Raw genomic sequence first — 16,600 nt, 5'->3', positions numbered from 1 at the left:
GTTTGTAACTGTTCTCAACTTAAAAGTTTTTTGTAAGTTATGTAAATTTACAAGTTTAAAAGTTTGTAAGTAATCTTAACTGAAAACTTAAAAGTTTGATACAGGAATATTTTTGTTTAAGTTATGTACAAATGTTTAACTTTTGAATAAAATATATTTTAAATTATAACTGAATCATTTCCATAATTTGTTCCATTAACACAACACAACATTACGGAACAGGTCCAAACAGTAAACATGGTACATGTGGAATAGTTGCTGCTGAGCCTTCGGGCAGCAAACTGTTCACGGATAAGCTGCTGGTGCAAGGCTGCACCAATCGTTAAAGGGGCACGATTGCCCTCCGCTGTCGTGCTCTGGGTTCAGGTACTTGCATAGCTTCCTCCTCCTCCTCATCATCATCATCATCATCATCATCTGCATCTTCCTCATCATTATCATCAGCCACACTCGCCGCAGATGGGTCTTCTCCTACCAGCTGCTGCTGCCTCATGATGGCTAAGTTATGCAGCATTCAGCACACAACAGTGAACTGACCGACGATCTCTGGGACTATAACAAGTAGCCTCTGGAATAGTCCAGGCTTCGGAAACACTGTTTCAAGATGCCAATGGTCCTCTTTATGATGTTGCACGTCGCAATGTGTGACATGTTATATTTACGGTCAGCTTCCATCCGGGTTATGTGTAGGGGCATCATGAGCCAGGTGGCGAGGCCATACCTTTGTCTCCCAGTAGCCAGCTCTGCCCTTCTGGCTGCTGCTGAAACATAATGCTCTCACGTAGGATGAACACATCATGGGTGCTCCCAGGGTATCTTGCATTGACCGACATGACGGGATGCATGTTGTCACACACTAGCTGTACATTAATGGTGTGGAAGCCTTTTCTGTTCCTGTACATGTCGGAATCCTCCAAAGGTGCTCGCAAGGCAAAGTGGGTACAATCAATGCATCCCTGTACCTTTGGGAAGCCAGTAATCCTGGAGAAGCCCACAGCCCTGTCACGCATTGCCTGGATGGTCATGGGGAACTTTATGCAGTCATTCTTTCGGGCATATAGTGCAGCAGTCACCTGTTGATTGCAGACATGTGTTGCATGTTGAGAAATGGCGCACACATCCCTTGTAGCTTGGAAGGATCCGGAGGCATAGAATGAAAGTGCAGCTGTAACCTTCACTTCAAGTGACAAAACAGTTCTACTGACACTTCTAGGTTGCAGATCTGCTTTCACCAACTCACAGATCTCAGTTACAACTTCCTTGCGGAAACGCAGCCTTCTGACATGGTCTGCATCAGTCGGGTGCAGATATGAATGCTGTCTCGATATACCAGACGTGGGTAAGGCCTCCTGCCTAGCACCCTACGGGCTCTGAGGTTCCTCATGCGATGATGTCGAATCAATTGTCTACTCCACAGCACCATGATGCAGAAGGCTCGCACAAGGTATAGTATTCAGTATTGACCCATGGCTAAATTTTATCTTTGCAGGAAGCTCAAAGCAGCAGGCAGGCAGGACAGGTTCCTTCGCTCTCCAAGGTCTGTATGGACCACACCCAGGTCTGAGCAAGCACAGTGATCAGGACCCACCCCCCCCCCCCCCCCCCCAGGGCTCATTGCAGTCTTGTGACTTCCAATCGCGTTCAACAGCACCTTCCATCTCTCCCAAACATCTCTGGCTCATTTGATGTCTAGTGCAGTCATCTGATCGGCAACTCCACCCGCCCCACCCCCGGGGCTTGTTTTCCAGCCAAACACGTGTCCAGATGCGGGGCTGATTCTGTAGCTGACTCTCCGACCCTCGAGCCCTGTTTGAAGACGTTCAGTGGTGGTGTGTGAGTTTAAAAAGGAAATGAAAAGTTCAGAATTCGATCAAACTTCCATCTACTCTGTTGTAAGGTATAAAAAAAATTAATCTTTGTTCTGCATATTTAAAGTGTTCTTATCCCCCATCAAAACTTTGAAAAACAATGGTGTCTTATTGCGCCGATTTTTCAATGTGCGCTGCTTTTTCTTGACTCACCAGAAGGTTTTTCGGGAGATGCCAGATACGCCAACCTGGTATTAAAAATAATTTGGGCAAACTTTGACAAATGATAAAAACTGGCACAGACATGAGGTAACAACCCCTATGACGTCAAAAAAATGAACCTAAAAAAATCGTAACTAACTTAGTTACGCTGGCGCAGATTCCTTGGGGAAAACTTTAATTAAAAAACTTAGGACCAAAAAGATGGCGCATGCCAAAAAAATTGCGCAAATGATCGGGGGAAAATTGAGCCCTAACTCTGTTGAACTAGACTAATTTCAGCATTTGACCACTGACTTTGCCATTCTGAGTACGCTTTGTTCTTTTGCTATTTGTGCCATCCAGTCATTGCCCACCCCGCTCCCACACCTACACATATATCTACCTGAAACCAGCAATCAACTTAAGCCAATTACTCTCCTGGAGTGTCTGATTTTTAGCACGTATACATAGCAGTAATGGACCTGGATATCATTTTAGTAATTCTTTGACAATATATTTTTTCCGGTAAAGCTACATTCAACATTTGGTTGTTCTTCTGAACTCTCTCCTTCTTGAATGCTCAACATTTTGGCAAACCAGCTGAAATTAATTGCTGCCTTATTTGTTTAGATTCTGTTGTGGCACTCTGCAAACCAAGTGGAAATTTTAGTCAAAAAATATAATTTTGCTAGTATGATGTAGGGCACAATGCTTGGCTTCTAACAGTTTGTAGGTGTTCACATTTGATGCCATGAGGCATTTTACAAGTATTGCATTAGCTGTAGTTTACTTCACTTTTGCTGACCTGAAAGAAACGGTTAAATTGAAAAATATATTATTGGGAATTTTTGTGATGCCAGATTAAAAGGGATAACTGGGCAGTATATAAAAACCTCTCTGAATTTGGAGTGTAAAAATTCTGATCATTGAAATTGGCATATGGATACTCACACTTGCACGACATTCTCGTGTTTTTATGTTGACCTGGTTGTGACCGAGATTATCATACTTGAAACCCAGACCCGGAGAATTCAAATTCCACCATTGCAAGCAGTGAAATAGAATTCAATACAACTGGTCGTTTGTTGCTTGGGACCAGAGAAAATGACCATGAAATCTGCTGAATGGTTGGTTGTTTTTTTAAAAAAAAATAATAATAAAAAAATAAAATTTTAGAATTTGCTTCAGGGAAAGGAATTTGGCACCAATACCCAGTCTGGCTTGCATGTAACTTCAGTTCCACGATGTGGTTGACTCGAATACGCGATGAACAAAGAATGCTGCTTTGCCAGTAATGCCCACATCAAAGATGATGTTTTAGAAATTGTGGACTCAGTATGAAAGTAATTAAAATAGGATCATCATAGGATATTTCTCAAAGGAAAATGCATCAGTTTTGTTCCAGATGAGCTGACCATAGCGTCATTCTTAACTTATAAATTGAAAAGACCGAGAGCAGTAGTAACTGGCAGCTATCAATTGGCCTGAGTTATTGCATTCAATGAGGAGCGTCTTAGCGCATTGTCAGAGATTACCTTCATTCATTATTGATGAACTGCCATCAGTTCTAATGTATTTGTTAGGCCACATAGTTCACATGCCAGACACGAGACTCCCTAAGCAAATGCTCTATGCGGAGCTCCTTCACGGCAAACGAGCCAAAGGTGGGCAGCGGAAAAGTTACAAGGACACCCTCAAAACCTCCCTGATAAAGTACGACATCACCTCTGACACCTGGGAGTCCCTGACCGAAGACCGCCCAAAGTACATCCGGGAGGGTGTTGAGCTCTTCGAATCTCAACGCCAAGAGCGTGAAGAGATCAAGTGCAAGCAGCAGAAGGAGCATGTGGTAAACCAGTCCCCTCCTCTTTTCCCCCCCCCCCCACACCCCTTCCCTTGATGAATTTCTGTCCCACCTGTGATAGGGTCTGTGGCTCTCGTATTGGACTGTTCAGCCACCAAAGAACTCACTTCAGGAGTGGAAGCAAGTCTTCCTCTATTCAGAGGGATTGCCAATGATGATGATCTGTTAGATACGGTCATTTGTTTTGTCCCTGTCTCTTGTGGGGGGGGGGAGGGGGCGCGGAGGGAGAAAGAAAGAAAGAGAGAGAGGAGTTCACAAGCCAACTGACAGCAGATCAATGGGCTGACTTCTGCTTGGGGTCTTGACTTTCAGTCTCTACTTGTTATAGTACAGCACAGGAAGAGGCCATTCGGTGAGCGCCGGCTCTTTCGTAGAGCAACCCACTCTCCTCTTTCCCCATATCCTTGCAATTTTTTCTCTCTCCCCTTTTGAAAGCTATTTGGGTGTGGATTAGCTAGAACCCGTTGTGTGGCAGATAGACTGCGGTCAGAAGATTCCTCTTAGATTTTCTCAGCTAATCTTTATTGAGCAGTCAGTGAGTGAATCTCTCCACCAACAGCGACAAGTGCCAGCTAGCCAGAAAAGTTAGGCTGGGGAAAGTTGCAGTAGGTGGACTTCACTTTGTTTCTGTTTCGAAAGTATGTGGCATCTTTTTGTATATGGAAAAGTATATCTCAGTCAAATCTACCTTTTGTAAATTATCCTGTTGTAAGCGTGTATATCCAACCATTTTGGAGAGATAAGAGAATTTCTGTGGCAGTGCATGGTATTTTTCAGTAGCTGGTAAAACTGTCTACACCCGTATCTCACTGTTATTTGCCTAGATATTGGAAGGAAAGGATGTACTGGGAATCACTGGGACAGGAGATTTGCTAATGGGAGTGACCGGTGATGTTAAACCACAGAAATTATAGGGCCGAAATTCAGCCTCCAAAAGAGGCCACTTACCGCCAGGCAGCGAAGTCGAGCGGCCGCCGACTTTTGGTCCAATGGCTGACAGGATCGAAATTCAGTTTGGGGATTTTTCTGGCGGGCCCCGCTGCTGCCGACTGTCCTAAGCGTGTCATCAAAGCACGCACCGCCGATCTCCCGCACCGCCCGCGAAATTTAGCTGCAAAAATCCACGATCTGCCCCGCAGTACCCCCGACGGCTTTTATTGTTGGTGCACCTTCCTTTCACTGAGCCACGGCAGCGCGGCGGTCCTTGAAGGGGAGGGTGCACTGCCATGGTCGCTATGTTTTTCCGCCCCTCGAGAGTACTTACCGCCGCACTTCCACCCCCATTATGACTGACTTCTGGTCCGCTGCAAAAAAAAAAGGACAAAGAGCTGAATATCTATCAAGAGTTGACCTCATCCTCCCCAGCAGGTTTCTGGCGAGCCTGAATTTTGGCCCCCATGTATCGAGTAATTGTAACCAAGAAATGTGATGTCAGTAAAAATATGTTTGTATGCAAATATTGTTTTTTCAGCATTTCTACCCCTTCCACTCCAGCTTCTGTCAAGTTTTGTAATTGCAATCATACTTTTTTAGTGAACATGTAATTTCCTTAAAAATTATTTTTTAATTAATAGGAGACACTATTCTTACTGTCAAAAAATCTTTGGAAAGCAAAGAGATGACCAGACAACAGCTTCGTGATCAACTAGATGAAGTAGAGAAAGAAACGAGGGCTAAACTCCAGGAGATAGATGTCTTCAATAATCAGTTGAAGGTAATACTGAATTTCCTGCTCTGATCGAAGCTGCTCACTCGCATATACTCCTTGACTGGGAACAGTCTGAGGTTCAAATGTCTCAATGAATTTCAAGCTCTGTATTCAAATTCCATGCTTTGTGATCCGATTCAGCATATTTGTGCTTTGGGATAAACCATGTTATGCCTAAAAATTAACATCTCTTTTCATGTGGTCATCCTTTACACAGTTTAACAAAGAATTGGTAAATCACACTTGGTTGAAGGTGAGTCTGAATAACATGCCCAGGTCTGGAATTTATGATCTACCGAATGAGAGTGGAACTCTTTACAGTTTGAATTTGTCTGCTTCAATGAGAGTGATTTTTGCAGCGAATGTGTCTCCAGTTACTCACTTTTCCTCCCTTGATCGTGACCATTTCATTTATTTTAAGCATGTTCACCTTGACTGGTGCAGCCAGTATTCTTGTTTTGTAGTTCTTTTCCTTGTTGATTTGAACATTTTTATTTGCTATAGATCCTGTGTGTGAATTCTATCACTTCCTGATGGAGGAAGAATATATTGGTGAAGTAGTGAGTTTAAATGTGATCCACTTGCTAGATAATATCTAAGTTCAAATTGATCAATTGGATCGTTTAACTTGCAGCTTCAGAAGTATTACAAGCTGATGCTAATCATTTCTTTCCTCTGCCATTGAGTGAACTACTATTGTGATTACTGACAGAAACGTGGCATGATTTTTCATCTAGATTAGTGCAATACTGGCAATATTAAATGCATATTAACATGACTGTGCATCTGGGGTACCACCAGCGCTGCCTCCGCAAGATCCTGCAAATCCATTGGCAGGATAGACGCACCAACGTCCGTGTTCTCACTCAGGCCAACATCTCCAGTACTGACCACGCTCGATCAGTTCAGTTAGGCGGGCCACATCGTCCGCATGCCTGACACAAGATTCCCAAAGCAAGCACTCTACGCGGAGCTTCGAAATGGCAAGCGAACCCCAGGTGGGCAGAGGAAACACTTCGAGGACAACCCTCAAAGCCTTCTTAACAAAGTGTAACATCCCCACCGACTCCTGGGAATCCCTGGCCCAAAACCACCCAAAGTGGAGGAAGTGCATCCGGGAGGTCGCTGAGCACCTCGAGTCCCATCGCCGAGAGCATGCAGAAATTGAGCGCAGAAAGCGGAAGGAACGTACGGCAAACCAGGCTCCGCAACCACCCTTTCCTTCAACCACTGCCTGCCCCACCTGTGACAGAGACTGTAGGTCCTGCATTGGACTCCTCAGTCACCTGAGAACTCACTTTTAGAGTGGAAGCAAGTCATCCTCGACTCACAGGGACTGCCTATGATGATGCACCTAAAGGATGTGGTCTAGAAAAGTGCTCCCAAGTACACCAACTGATGTGGAGTGCTGAAGTTGTTTTTTTTACATCTCTAGCCCTGCTTTAGCCAAGATGTGTTGCCTCAGCATAAACCTACCTGATGTGATTTAGCTCCATTGCACATGTAAACTTGTTGAGCTATATTGGGGGAGCAAGGAGCAATTACTGATTTGAGGGTATATTAATATAGTGGAATATATGGGCATATGGAGCCCAACATTGCCCAAGCCGTTTTTTCGGCGCACTGACCTGAAGCGTGCCGACTTTGCGCACTGGAAAGGGCGCCAGAAAAAAGGGGCCCCATCCTGGCCGCTCTTTGGAGTCGTGGCGTGCAGTCTGAAGCGGGTGGGGGGGTTGCAGAGCAACAGGCCAGCGCAGAAAGCACTGCCGGCACCTGCGCACATGCACCTGCCCTCCCAGCGTGTCACATAGGCTGTGAGCAGGACCCGATGCTCGCAGCCCCGATCCCTGGCCGAAGGGACGTCTGATCTCGCCGCACCCAATTCCCGGCCGAGTGGCCTCCAGCGCCGGCTGGTCCGCTGAGTTCCCGGACAAGGTAGGACTTTGGTTCTATTTTTTATTTAGTGGCTGTGCTTGAGACTTTTGATTGTCGAGGAGGGGGGAGGAGAGGAGGAGAGTTGGGGTGGGGGGGAGGAGGAAAGTTTTGGGCGGGAAGGGAAGAAAGAGTGTTTTGTGGGGGGTGGGTGGAGAAAGTGAAAGACTGTTTGGGGAGGGGGAGAGAGAAAGAGTGTTTTGTATACCAGCATCTCTCTCTCTCTGGCTACCCGCCCCCCGTGACATCGCGGCCAGCAGCTCGCATTTCTCCAGTAGGATTTACTTCATTTTTATTAGTATTTTAATTGTTTGAGCTTTTCCTTACAATGTTTGGTGCTTGTTGTCCTCTCCAGTTCCCATCCCTGCTCTACTGTCTACCGAATGTGCGCTGCTTTTTATTCACTGTCCGCAAGGTTTTTCAGAGCTGGCCACATACACCAAATCGACTTGGGTCAGTGTAAGTTTTAGTTGGCCAAAGTGGCATAAGTGTCTGGGAACGCCACCTTTTGGGGAAAAAAAACTGACAAAAAAAAATCGTACCTAACTGACTTACTCTGGAGAAATTTTGGGGGGGGAAAATGGCATTTTTTAACTTACGACAGAAAAAACAACTTGCTTCAAAAAAATTTATGCAAGTCATGGCCAAAATTGGGCTCATAATGAGTACCGTATAGCCATTTCAGTAAATTGGTTCTGGGTAGAATGTTGGTGTTGAGATTTTTTCTTCATCTAACCTTGAACACTTGGATGAGGGAATATATGCTGGTGGAAACAGATTATGAATCCTTTGTATGCTGGACTCCAACTATGCCACCCATTGGTTTACAGTTCAGTGTTGGGGATTGCAGGGCAGATGAAACGGTACAACAGTGTTACAGTAAAAATTGGAAATGCATATCGGTCATCCGAAAAGACAGGTTCACATTTGAGTGCCAGTACATTTTATTTCATAAATTTGTCACTCCTGGCATTACCTTGCAACCTTGTTCAACGAGCAAGACTAAACAACAATTAACTTTTGTATCGAAAAAGGACAGCTAGTCAGGGTTTAGATCGCGACAAAATGCAATCATAGGTTGTTCCTTGGATGATTTATAATTTTATTCAGTTAAACAGCACACACTGCTATGGACATTAGTTCAGAATTAACATGTTCATGACTTTTGACTTGTGCAGCTTGTCTCGTCTTTGCTTTATCAACCAATTGCAATAAAACCCTCAATCTTGTCGTGCAACTTAAGATGTTCCACAATTACAAAATGGCCTGTGATATCTATTAAGAACACTGACGCATAATGAATTGAAGCATGTTTGTCGCATGTGGAGTTTGAGAAACATGTAATTTGAGAATGTACCACTTTTAGGATAACCAGCTATTGTAGAATTTAATGCTAGGGACAGTGCTGTTTACACTTAATTAAAAGTCTGACTGTGTTGGTATAATTTTGTCTTGTTGGAACCTGTCTTAGTTACTTCAGATGCTTTTTTGTTAAATTTGAGCATTTCTTTCTTCCAGTCTGTGGCTGTGGACGATGTATTGCTTCAGTGCCTGGGCTTCCTCCTGTGCTGCGTGAACCACTTAGACTTCTTTTTAAAGGTTTCTTCCCTAAATGCACTTCTACACAGCTGTTGAAATGTATTTCTTAATGGAAGTGTAAAATATCTCCTCCTGCTAGGTACACACGAATTTGCAATTTCCTACCAGAAATATCACTTAAAGTGGTGCCAAAGCTTCTAACAGCTTAAGTTACAGTGTATTGGGCAAAATGTAATATTTCTAAGAATTTCAGACATCTGACCTATTGAGAACATGCTTGTGTGTTTCCAAAGGCGTGTGTTGGTGCATATTTCCCATCAAAAAAAGCAGTGTTCAGAATATCCAGAAACTCATTTTAATCATCTGATGGCTTTTACATTAAAGAAGTAATGCTTATTTATTTGTTTGAAACCCAATTTCGATTGCACTGTAACCCTTTAAGATACCAAACTTGGTTTGGTAGTCTCGTGCAGGAAATTCCCATTAGAAATATACTAAAAAGCTTTGGGTTGAGCAACAACATAGCTGTACAAAGCATCAACATTACTGATTTAATGCTGTACTTTAATACAGCATCTTTATTTGGACAATTGAACTCATCATTTAAACGTAATACTTCTTACACCTGCCCCACTAATTCTCTCCCCTCCATTTTTGAATGCATTGAGTCATACTGGGGTATAGTTCCATAAACATTGCCCGCCATCTGAATTCTTGCTCCCCATGATGAGTCTTTGTGTGAACTTAGACAATAGGGAAGAAAAACAAGAACTTGCATTTATATAGTGCCAAAGTGTTTCGGAGCCAATGAAATTCTTTTGAAGAGTAGTCACTGTAGGGAAATGCAGTAGCCAATATGCACACAGTAAGGTCTCAAACAGCATTGAGATAAATAACCAGATTATCTGTTTTGGTGATAATTGTGGGATAAATATTGGCCAGACCACACAATCATCTGACTCGTGCCATGGGATGCTTTACATCCTCCCGAAAAGGCAGACGGGTTCCTTGGTTTAACATCTTATCCAAAAAACAGCATCTCTGACTGAGTAGCACTCCATCAGTACTGAACTGAAGTGTCAGCGTAGATTCTGTACTCGAGACTTTGGAGTGGGGCTTAAACCCATGGCCTTCTGAATTATAGACACAAGTGCTATTACTGAGCCATAGCCGACAAATAAGTGTAGGAAGTCTATTGAACCAAGGATTAGAATCATAGAAATTTACAACATGGAAGAAGGCCATTTCGGCCAATTGTGTCCGCGCCGGCCGACCAAGAGCTATCCAGCCGAATCCCACTTTCCAGCTCTTGGTCCGTAGCCCTGTAGACTATGGAACTTTAAGTGCGCATCCAAATATTTTTTAAATGTGATGAGGTTTCTGCCTCTACCACCCTTTCAGGCATTGAGTTCCACATCCCCACTACTCTCTCTGGGTGAAGAAATTTCCCCTCACATCTCCTCTAAACTTCCCCCAAATTACTTTAAATCTATGTTCCCTGGTTGTTGACCCCTCTGCCAAGGGAAACAGGTCCTTCCTATCAACTCTATCGAGATCCTCATAATTTTATACACCTCAATCAGGTCTCCCCTCAACTGCATCTGTTTCAAAGAAAACACACCCAGTCTATCCAATCTTTCCTCATAGCTAAAATTCTTCAGTCCAGGCAACTTTCTTGTACATTTCCTCTGCATCCTTTCCAGTGCAATCACATCTTTCTTATAATGTGGTGACCAGAACTGTACACAGTACTCTAGCTGCGGCCTAAAAAGTAGTAATCTCGGGATTGCTACCAGTGCCACGTGCTAGTCAGAGTAGGAATCGCAGGATAGCGCAGATGAATACGTGGCTTGAGCAGTGGTGCAGCAGGGAGGGATTCAAATTCCTGGGGCATTAGAACAGGTTCTTGGTGAGGTGGGACCAGTACAAACCGGACGGTCTGCACCTGGGCAGGACCGGAACCAATGTCCGAGAGGGAGTGTTTGCTAGTGCTGTTGGGGAAGGAGTTAAACTAATATGGCAGGGGGATGGGAACCAATGCAGGGAGACAGAAGGAAACAAAAAGGAGACAAAAGCAAAAGACAGAAAGGAGATGAGTAAAAGTGGAGGGCAGAGAAACCCAAGGCAAAAACCAAAAAGGGCCACTGAATATAAAGGGGCTGCAGGAGGAGTCAAAACTAAAAATCATGGTTTTAAAAACTAGGATTAAAACACTCTACCTAAATGCACGCAGCATTCGAAATAAAGTAAATGAATTGACAGCACAAATCATTACAAATGGGTATGATTTAGTGGCCATTACAGAAACATGGTTGCAGGGTGGCCAAGACTGGGAATTAAACATAGAGGTATCTGACGATTCGGAAGGATAGACAAGAAGGGAAAGGAGGTGGGGTAGCTCTGTTAATAAAGGATGATATCAAGGCAGTTGTGGGAGACGATATTGGCTCTAATGAACAAAATGTTGAATCATTGTGGGTGGAGATTAGAGATAGTAAGGGGAAAAAGTCACTGGTGGGCGTAGTTTATAGGCCCTCAAATAATAACTTCACGGTGGGGCGGGCAATAATCAAGGGAATAATGGAGGCATGTGAAAAAGGAACGGCAGTAGTCATGGGAGATTTTAACCTACATATCGATTGGTCAACTCAAATCGCACGGGGTAGCCTGGAGGAGGAATTCATAGAATGCAGAAGGGATTGTTTCTTAAAACGGTATGTAACAGAACCTACAAGGGAGCAAGCTATCTTAGATCTGGTCCTGTGTAATGAGACAGGAAAAATAAACAATCTCCTAGTAAAAGATCCTCTCGGAATGAGTGATCACAGTATGGTTGAATTTGTAATACAGATTGAGGGTGAGGAAGTTGTATCAGAAACGAGCGTACTATGCTTAAACAAAGGGGACTACAGTGGGATGAGGGCAGAGTTGGCTAAAGTAGACTGGAAACACAGACTAAACGGTGGCACAATTGAGGAACAGTGGAGGACTTTTAAGGAGCTCTTTCATAGTGCGCACCAAAAATATATTCCAATGAAAAAGAAGGGTGGTAAGAGAAGGGATAACCAGCTGTGGATAACCAAGGAAATAAAGGAGAGTATCAAATCAAAAACCAATGCGTATAAGGTGGCCAAGGTTAGTGGGAAATTAGAGGATTGGGAAAATTTTAAACAACAGCAAAGAATGACTAAAAAAGCAATAAAGAAAGGAAAGATAGATTACGAAGGTAAACTTGCGCAAAACATAAAAACAGATAGTAAAAGCTTTTACCGATATATAAAATGGAAAAGAGTGACTAAAGTAAATGTTGGTCTCTTAGGTGAGAAGGGGGATTTAATAATGGGAAATGTGGAAACCATAAACAATTATTTTGCTTCGGTCTTCACAGTGGAAGACACAAAAACCATGCCAAAAATTGCTCGTCACAGGAATGTGGGAAGGGAGGACCTTGAGACATTCACTATCACTAGGGGGGTAGTGCTGGATAGGCTAATGGGACTCAAGGTAGACAAGTCCCCATGTCCTGATGAAATGCATCCCAGGGTATTAAGAGATGGCAGAAGTTATAGCAGATGCATTCGTTATAATCTACCAAAATTCTCTGGACTCTGGGGAGGTACCAGCGGATTGGAAAGCAGCTAATGTAACGCCTCTGTTTAAAAAAGGGGGCAGACAAAAGGCAGGTAACTTTTGGCCGGTTAGTTTAACATCTGTAGTGGGGAAAATGCTTGAAGTTATCATTAAGGAAGAAATAGCGGGACATTTAGATCGGAATAGTGCAATCAAGCAAACGCAGCATGGATTCATGAAGGGGAAATCATGTTTAACTAATTTACTGGAATTCTTTGAGGATATAACGAGCATAGTGGATAGAGGTGTACCGATGGATGTGGTGTATTTAGATTTCCAAAAGGCATTCGATAAGGTGCCACACAAAAGGTTACTGCAGAAGATAGAGGTACGCGGAGTCAGAGGAAATGTATTAGCATGGATAGAGAATTGGCTGGTGAACAGAAAGCAGAGAGTTGGGATAAATGGGTCCTTTTCGGGTTGGAAATCGGTGGTTAATGGTGTGCCACAGGGATCGGTGCTGGGACCACAACTGTTTACAATATACATAAATGACCTGGAAGAGGGGACAGAGTGTAGTGTAACAAAATTTGCAGATAGAAACATAGAAACATAGAAACATAGAAAATAGGTGCAGGAGCAGGCCATTCAGCCCTTCTAGCCTGCACCGCCATTCAATGAGTTCATGGCTGAACATGAAACTTCAGTACCCCCTTCCTGCTTTCTCGCCATAACCCTTGATCCCCCGAGTAGTAAGGACTTCATCTAACTCCCTTTTGAATATATTTAGTGAATTGGCCTCAACTACTTTCTGTGGTAGAGAATTCCACAGGTTCACCACTCTCTGGGTGAAGAAGTTTCTCCTCATCTCGGTCCTAAATGGCTTACCCCTTATCCTCAGACTGTGACCCCTGGTTCTGGACTTCCCCAACATTGGGAACATTCTTTCTGCATCTAACCTGTCTAAACCCGTCAGAATTTTAAACGTTTCTATGAGGTCCCCTCTCATTCTTCTGAACTCCAGTGAATACAAGCCCAATTGATCCAATCTTTCTTGATAGGTCAGTCCCGCCATCCCGGGAATCAGTCTGGTGAACCTTCGCTGCACTCCCTCAATAGCAAGAATGTCCTTCCTCAAGTTAGGAGACCAAAACTGTACACAATACTCCAGGTGTGGCCTCACCAAGGCCCTGTACAACTGTAGCAACACCTCCCTGCCCCTGTATTCAAATCCCCTCGCTATGAAGGCCAACATGCCATTTGCTTTCTTAACCGCCTGCTGTACCTGCATGCCAACCTTCAATGACTGATGTACCATGACACCCAGGTCTCGTTGCACCTTCCCTTTTCCTAATCTGTCACCATTCAGATAATAGTCTGTCTCTCTGTTTTTACCACCAAAGTGGATAACCTCACATTTATCCACATTATACTTCATCTGCCATGCATTTGCCCACTCACCTAACCTATCCAAGTCACTCTGCAGCCTAATAGCATCCTCCTCGCAGCTCACACTGCCACCCAACTTAGTATCATCCGCAAATTTGGAGATACTGCATTTAATCCCCTCGTCTAAATCATTAATGTACAATGTAAACAGCTGGGGCCCCAGCACAGAACCTTGCGGCACTCCACTAGTCACTGCCTGCCATTCTGAAAAGTACCCGTTTACTCCTACTGACACTAAGATTAGTGGGAAAGCGGGTTGTAGAGGACACAGAGAGGCTGCAAAGAGATTTGGATAGGTTAAGCGAATGGGCTAAGGTTTGGCAGATGGAATACAATGTCGGAAAGTGTGAGGTCATCCACCTTGGGTGGAAAAAAACAGTAAAAGGGAATATTATTGAATGGGGAGAAATTACAACATGCTGCGGTGCAGAGGGACCTGGGGGTCCTTGTGCATGAATCCCAAAAAGTTAGTTTGCAGGTGCAGCAGGTAATCAGGAAGGCGAATGGAATGTTGGCCTTCATTGCGAGAGGGATGGAGTACAAAAGCAGGGAGGTCCTGCTGCAACTGTACAGGGTATTGGTGAGGCCGCACCTGGAGTACTGCGTGCAGTTTTGGTCACCTTAAGGAAGGATATACTGGCTTTGGAGGGGGTACAGAGACTATTCACTAGTCTGATTCCGGAGATGAGGGGGTTACCTTATGATGATAGATTGAGTAGACTGGGGCTTTACTCGTTGGAGTTCAGAAGGATGAGGGGTGATCTTATAGAAATATTTAAAATCATGAAAGAGATAGACAAGATAGAGGCAGAGAGGTTGTTTCCACTGGTCGGGGAGACTAGAAGTAGGGGGCACAGCCTCAAAATACGGGGGAGCCAATTTAAAACCGAGTTGAGAAGGAATTTCTTCTCCCAGAGGGTTGTGAATCTGTGGAATTCTCTGCCCAAGGAAGCAGTTGAGGCTAGCTCATTGAATGTATTCAAGTCACAGATAAATTTTTAACCAATAAGGTAATTAAGGGTTACGGGGAGAGGGTGGGTAAGTGGAGCTGAGTCCACGGCCAGATCAGCCATGATCTTGTTGAATGGCGGAGCAGGCTCGAGGGGCTAGATGGCCTACTCCTATTCCTAGTTCTTATGTTCTTATGTTCTTATGTTCTAACCAGTGTTTTATACAGTTCAAGCATAACCTCCTTGCTCTTGTATTCCATTCCTCGACTTATAAAGGCAGTATTCCACAGACCTTCCTAAGAACAGAAGAAATATGGGCAGAAGTAGGCCATACGGCCCCTCGAGCCTGCTCCCGCCATTTAATACGATTATGGCTGATCTGGTCATGGACTCAGGTCCACTTCCCTGCCTGCTCCCCATAATGTCTTATTCCCTTATCGGTTAAGAAACTGTCTATCTGTCTTAAATTTATTAAATGAACCAGCTTTCACAGCTCTGAGGCAGGAATTCTACAGATTTACAACCCTGAGAGAAGAAATTCCTCCTCATCTCAGTTTTAAATGGGTGGCCCCTTATTCTAAGATTATGCCCCCTAGTTCTAGTCTCCCCTATCAGTGGAAACATCCTCTCTGCATTCGCCTTGTCAAACCCCCTCATAATCTTGTACGTTTTGATAAGATCACCTCTCATTCTTCTGAATTCCAATCAGTAGAGGCCCAACCTACACAACCTTTCCTCATAAGTCTACCCCCTCATCTCTGGAATGAACCTAGTGAACCTTCTGAACTGCCTCCAAAGCAAGTATATCCTTTCTTAAATATGGAAACCAAAATGTACGCAGTATTCCAGATGTGGCCTCCCCAATCATCAGCATCATCATAGGCAATCCCTCAGAATCGAGGAAGAATTGCTTCCACTCTTAACATGAGCTCTTAAATGGCTGTACAGTCCAATACCCTGTAACTGTAGCAAGACTTCCTTGCTTTTATACTCCATTCCCTTTGCAATAAAGGCCAAGATTCCATTGGCCTTACTGATCACTTACTGTACCTGCATACTAACCTTTTGTGTTTCATGCACCAGGTCCCACTGTACTGCAGCATGTTGCAATTTTTCTCTATTTAAATAATAACTTGCTCTTCGATTTTTTTTTTCTGCCAAAGTGCATAACCTCACACTTTCCAACATTATACTCCATCTGCCAATTTTTTGCCCACTCACTTAGCCTGTTTACGTCCTTTTGCAGGTTTTTTGTGTCATCGCACATTGCTTTTCCTCCCATCTTTGCATCGTCAGCAAACTTGGCTACGTTTCACTTGGTCCCATCATCCAAGTCGTTCATATAGATTGTAAATAGTTGGGGTCCCAGCACTGATCCCTGCGGCACCCCACTGGTTACTGATTGCCAACCCGAGAATGAACCGTTTTATCCCGCCTCTGTTTCCTGTTAGCCAATCCTCTATCCATGTTAACAGATTACCCCCAACCCCATGAACTTTTATCTGTGCAGTAACCTTTTATGTGGCACCTTGTCAAAAGCCTTCTGGAAGCCCAAATACACCACATCCACTGGTTCCCC

The 16,600-nt window shown here is 43.9% G+C and overlaps 1 protein-coding gene across 3 annotated transcripts in view; it reads left to right on the top strand.

The window, feature by feature from the left end:
* The window catches only part of itsn1 (intersectin 1 (SH3 domain protein)), a 276,283-nt gene that overhangs the window by 138,688 nt on the left and 120,995 nt on the right, over positions 1–16,600 (top strand). For all 3 annotated transcript variants that reach the window (XM_070893816.1, XM_070893815.1, XM_070893814.1), the window contains exon 16: positions 5,448–5,587. In XM_070893816.1, the coding sequence (XP_070749917.1) occupies positions 5,448–5,587 (140 nt within the window). The remainder of the gene's footprint in view (positions 1–5,447; positions 5,588–16,600) is intronic.

This window comes from Pristiophorus japonicus, chromosome 11 (assembly GCF_044704955.1).
Source record: "Pristiophorus japonicus isolate sPriJap1 chromosome 11, sPriJap1.hap1, whole genome shotgun sequence".
NCBI classification, from domain to species: Eukaryota; Metazoa; Chordata; class Chondrichthyes; family Pristiophoridae; genus Pristiophorus; species Pristiophorus japonicus.
This window is presented reverse-complemented; position numbering and strand designations above follow the sequence as displayed.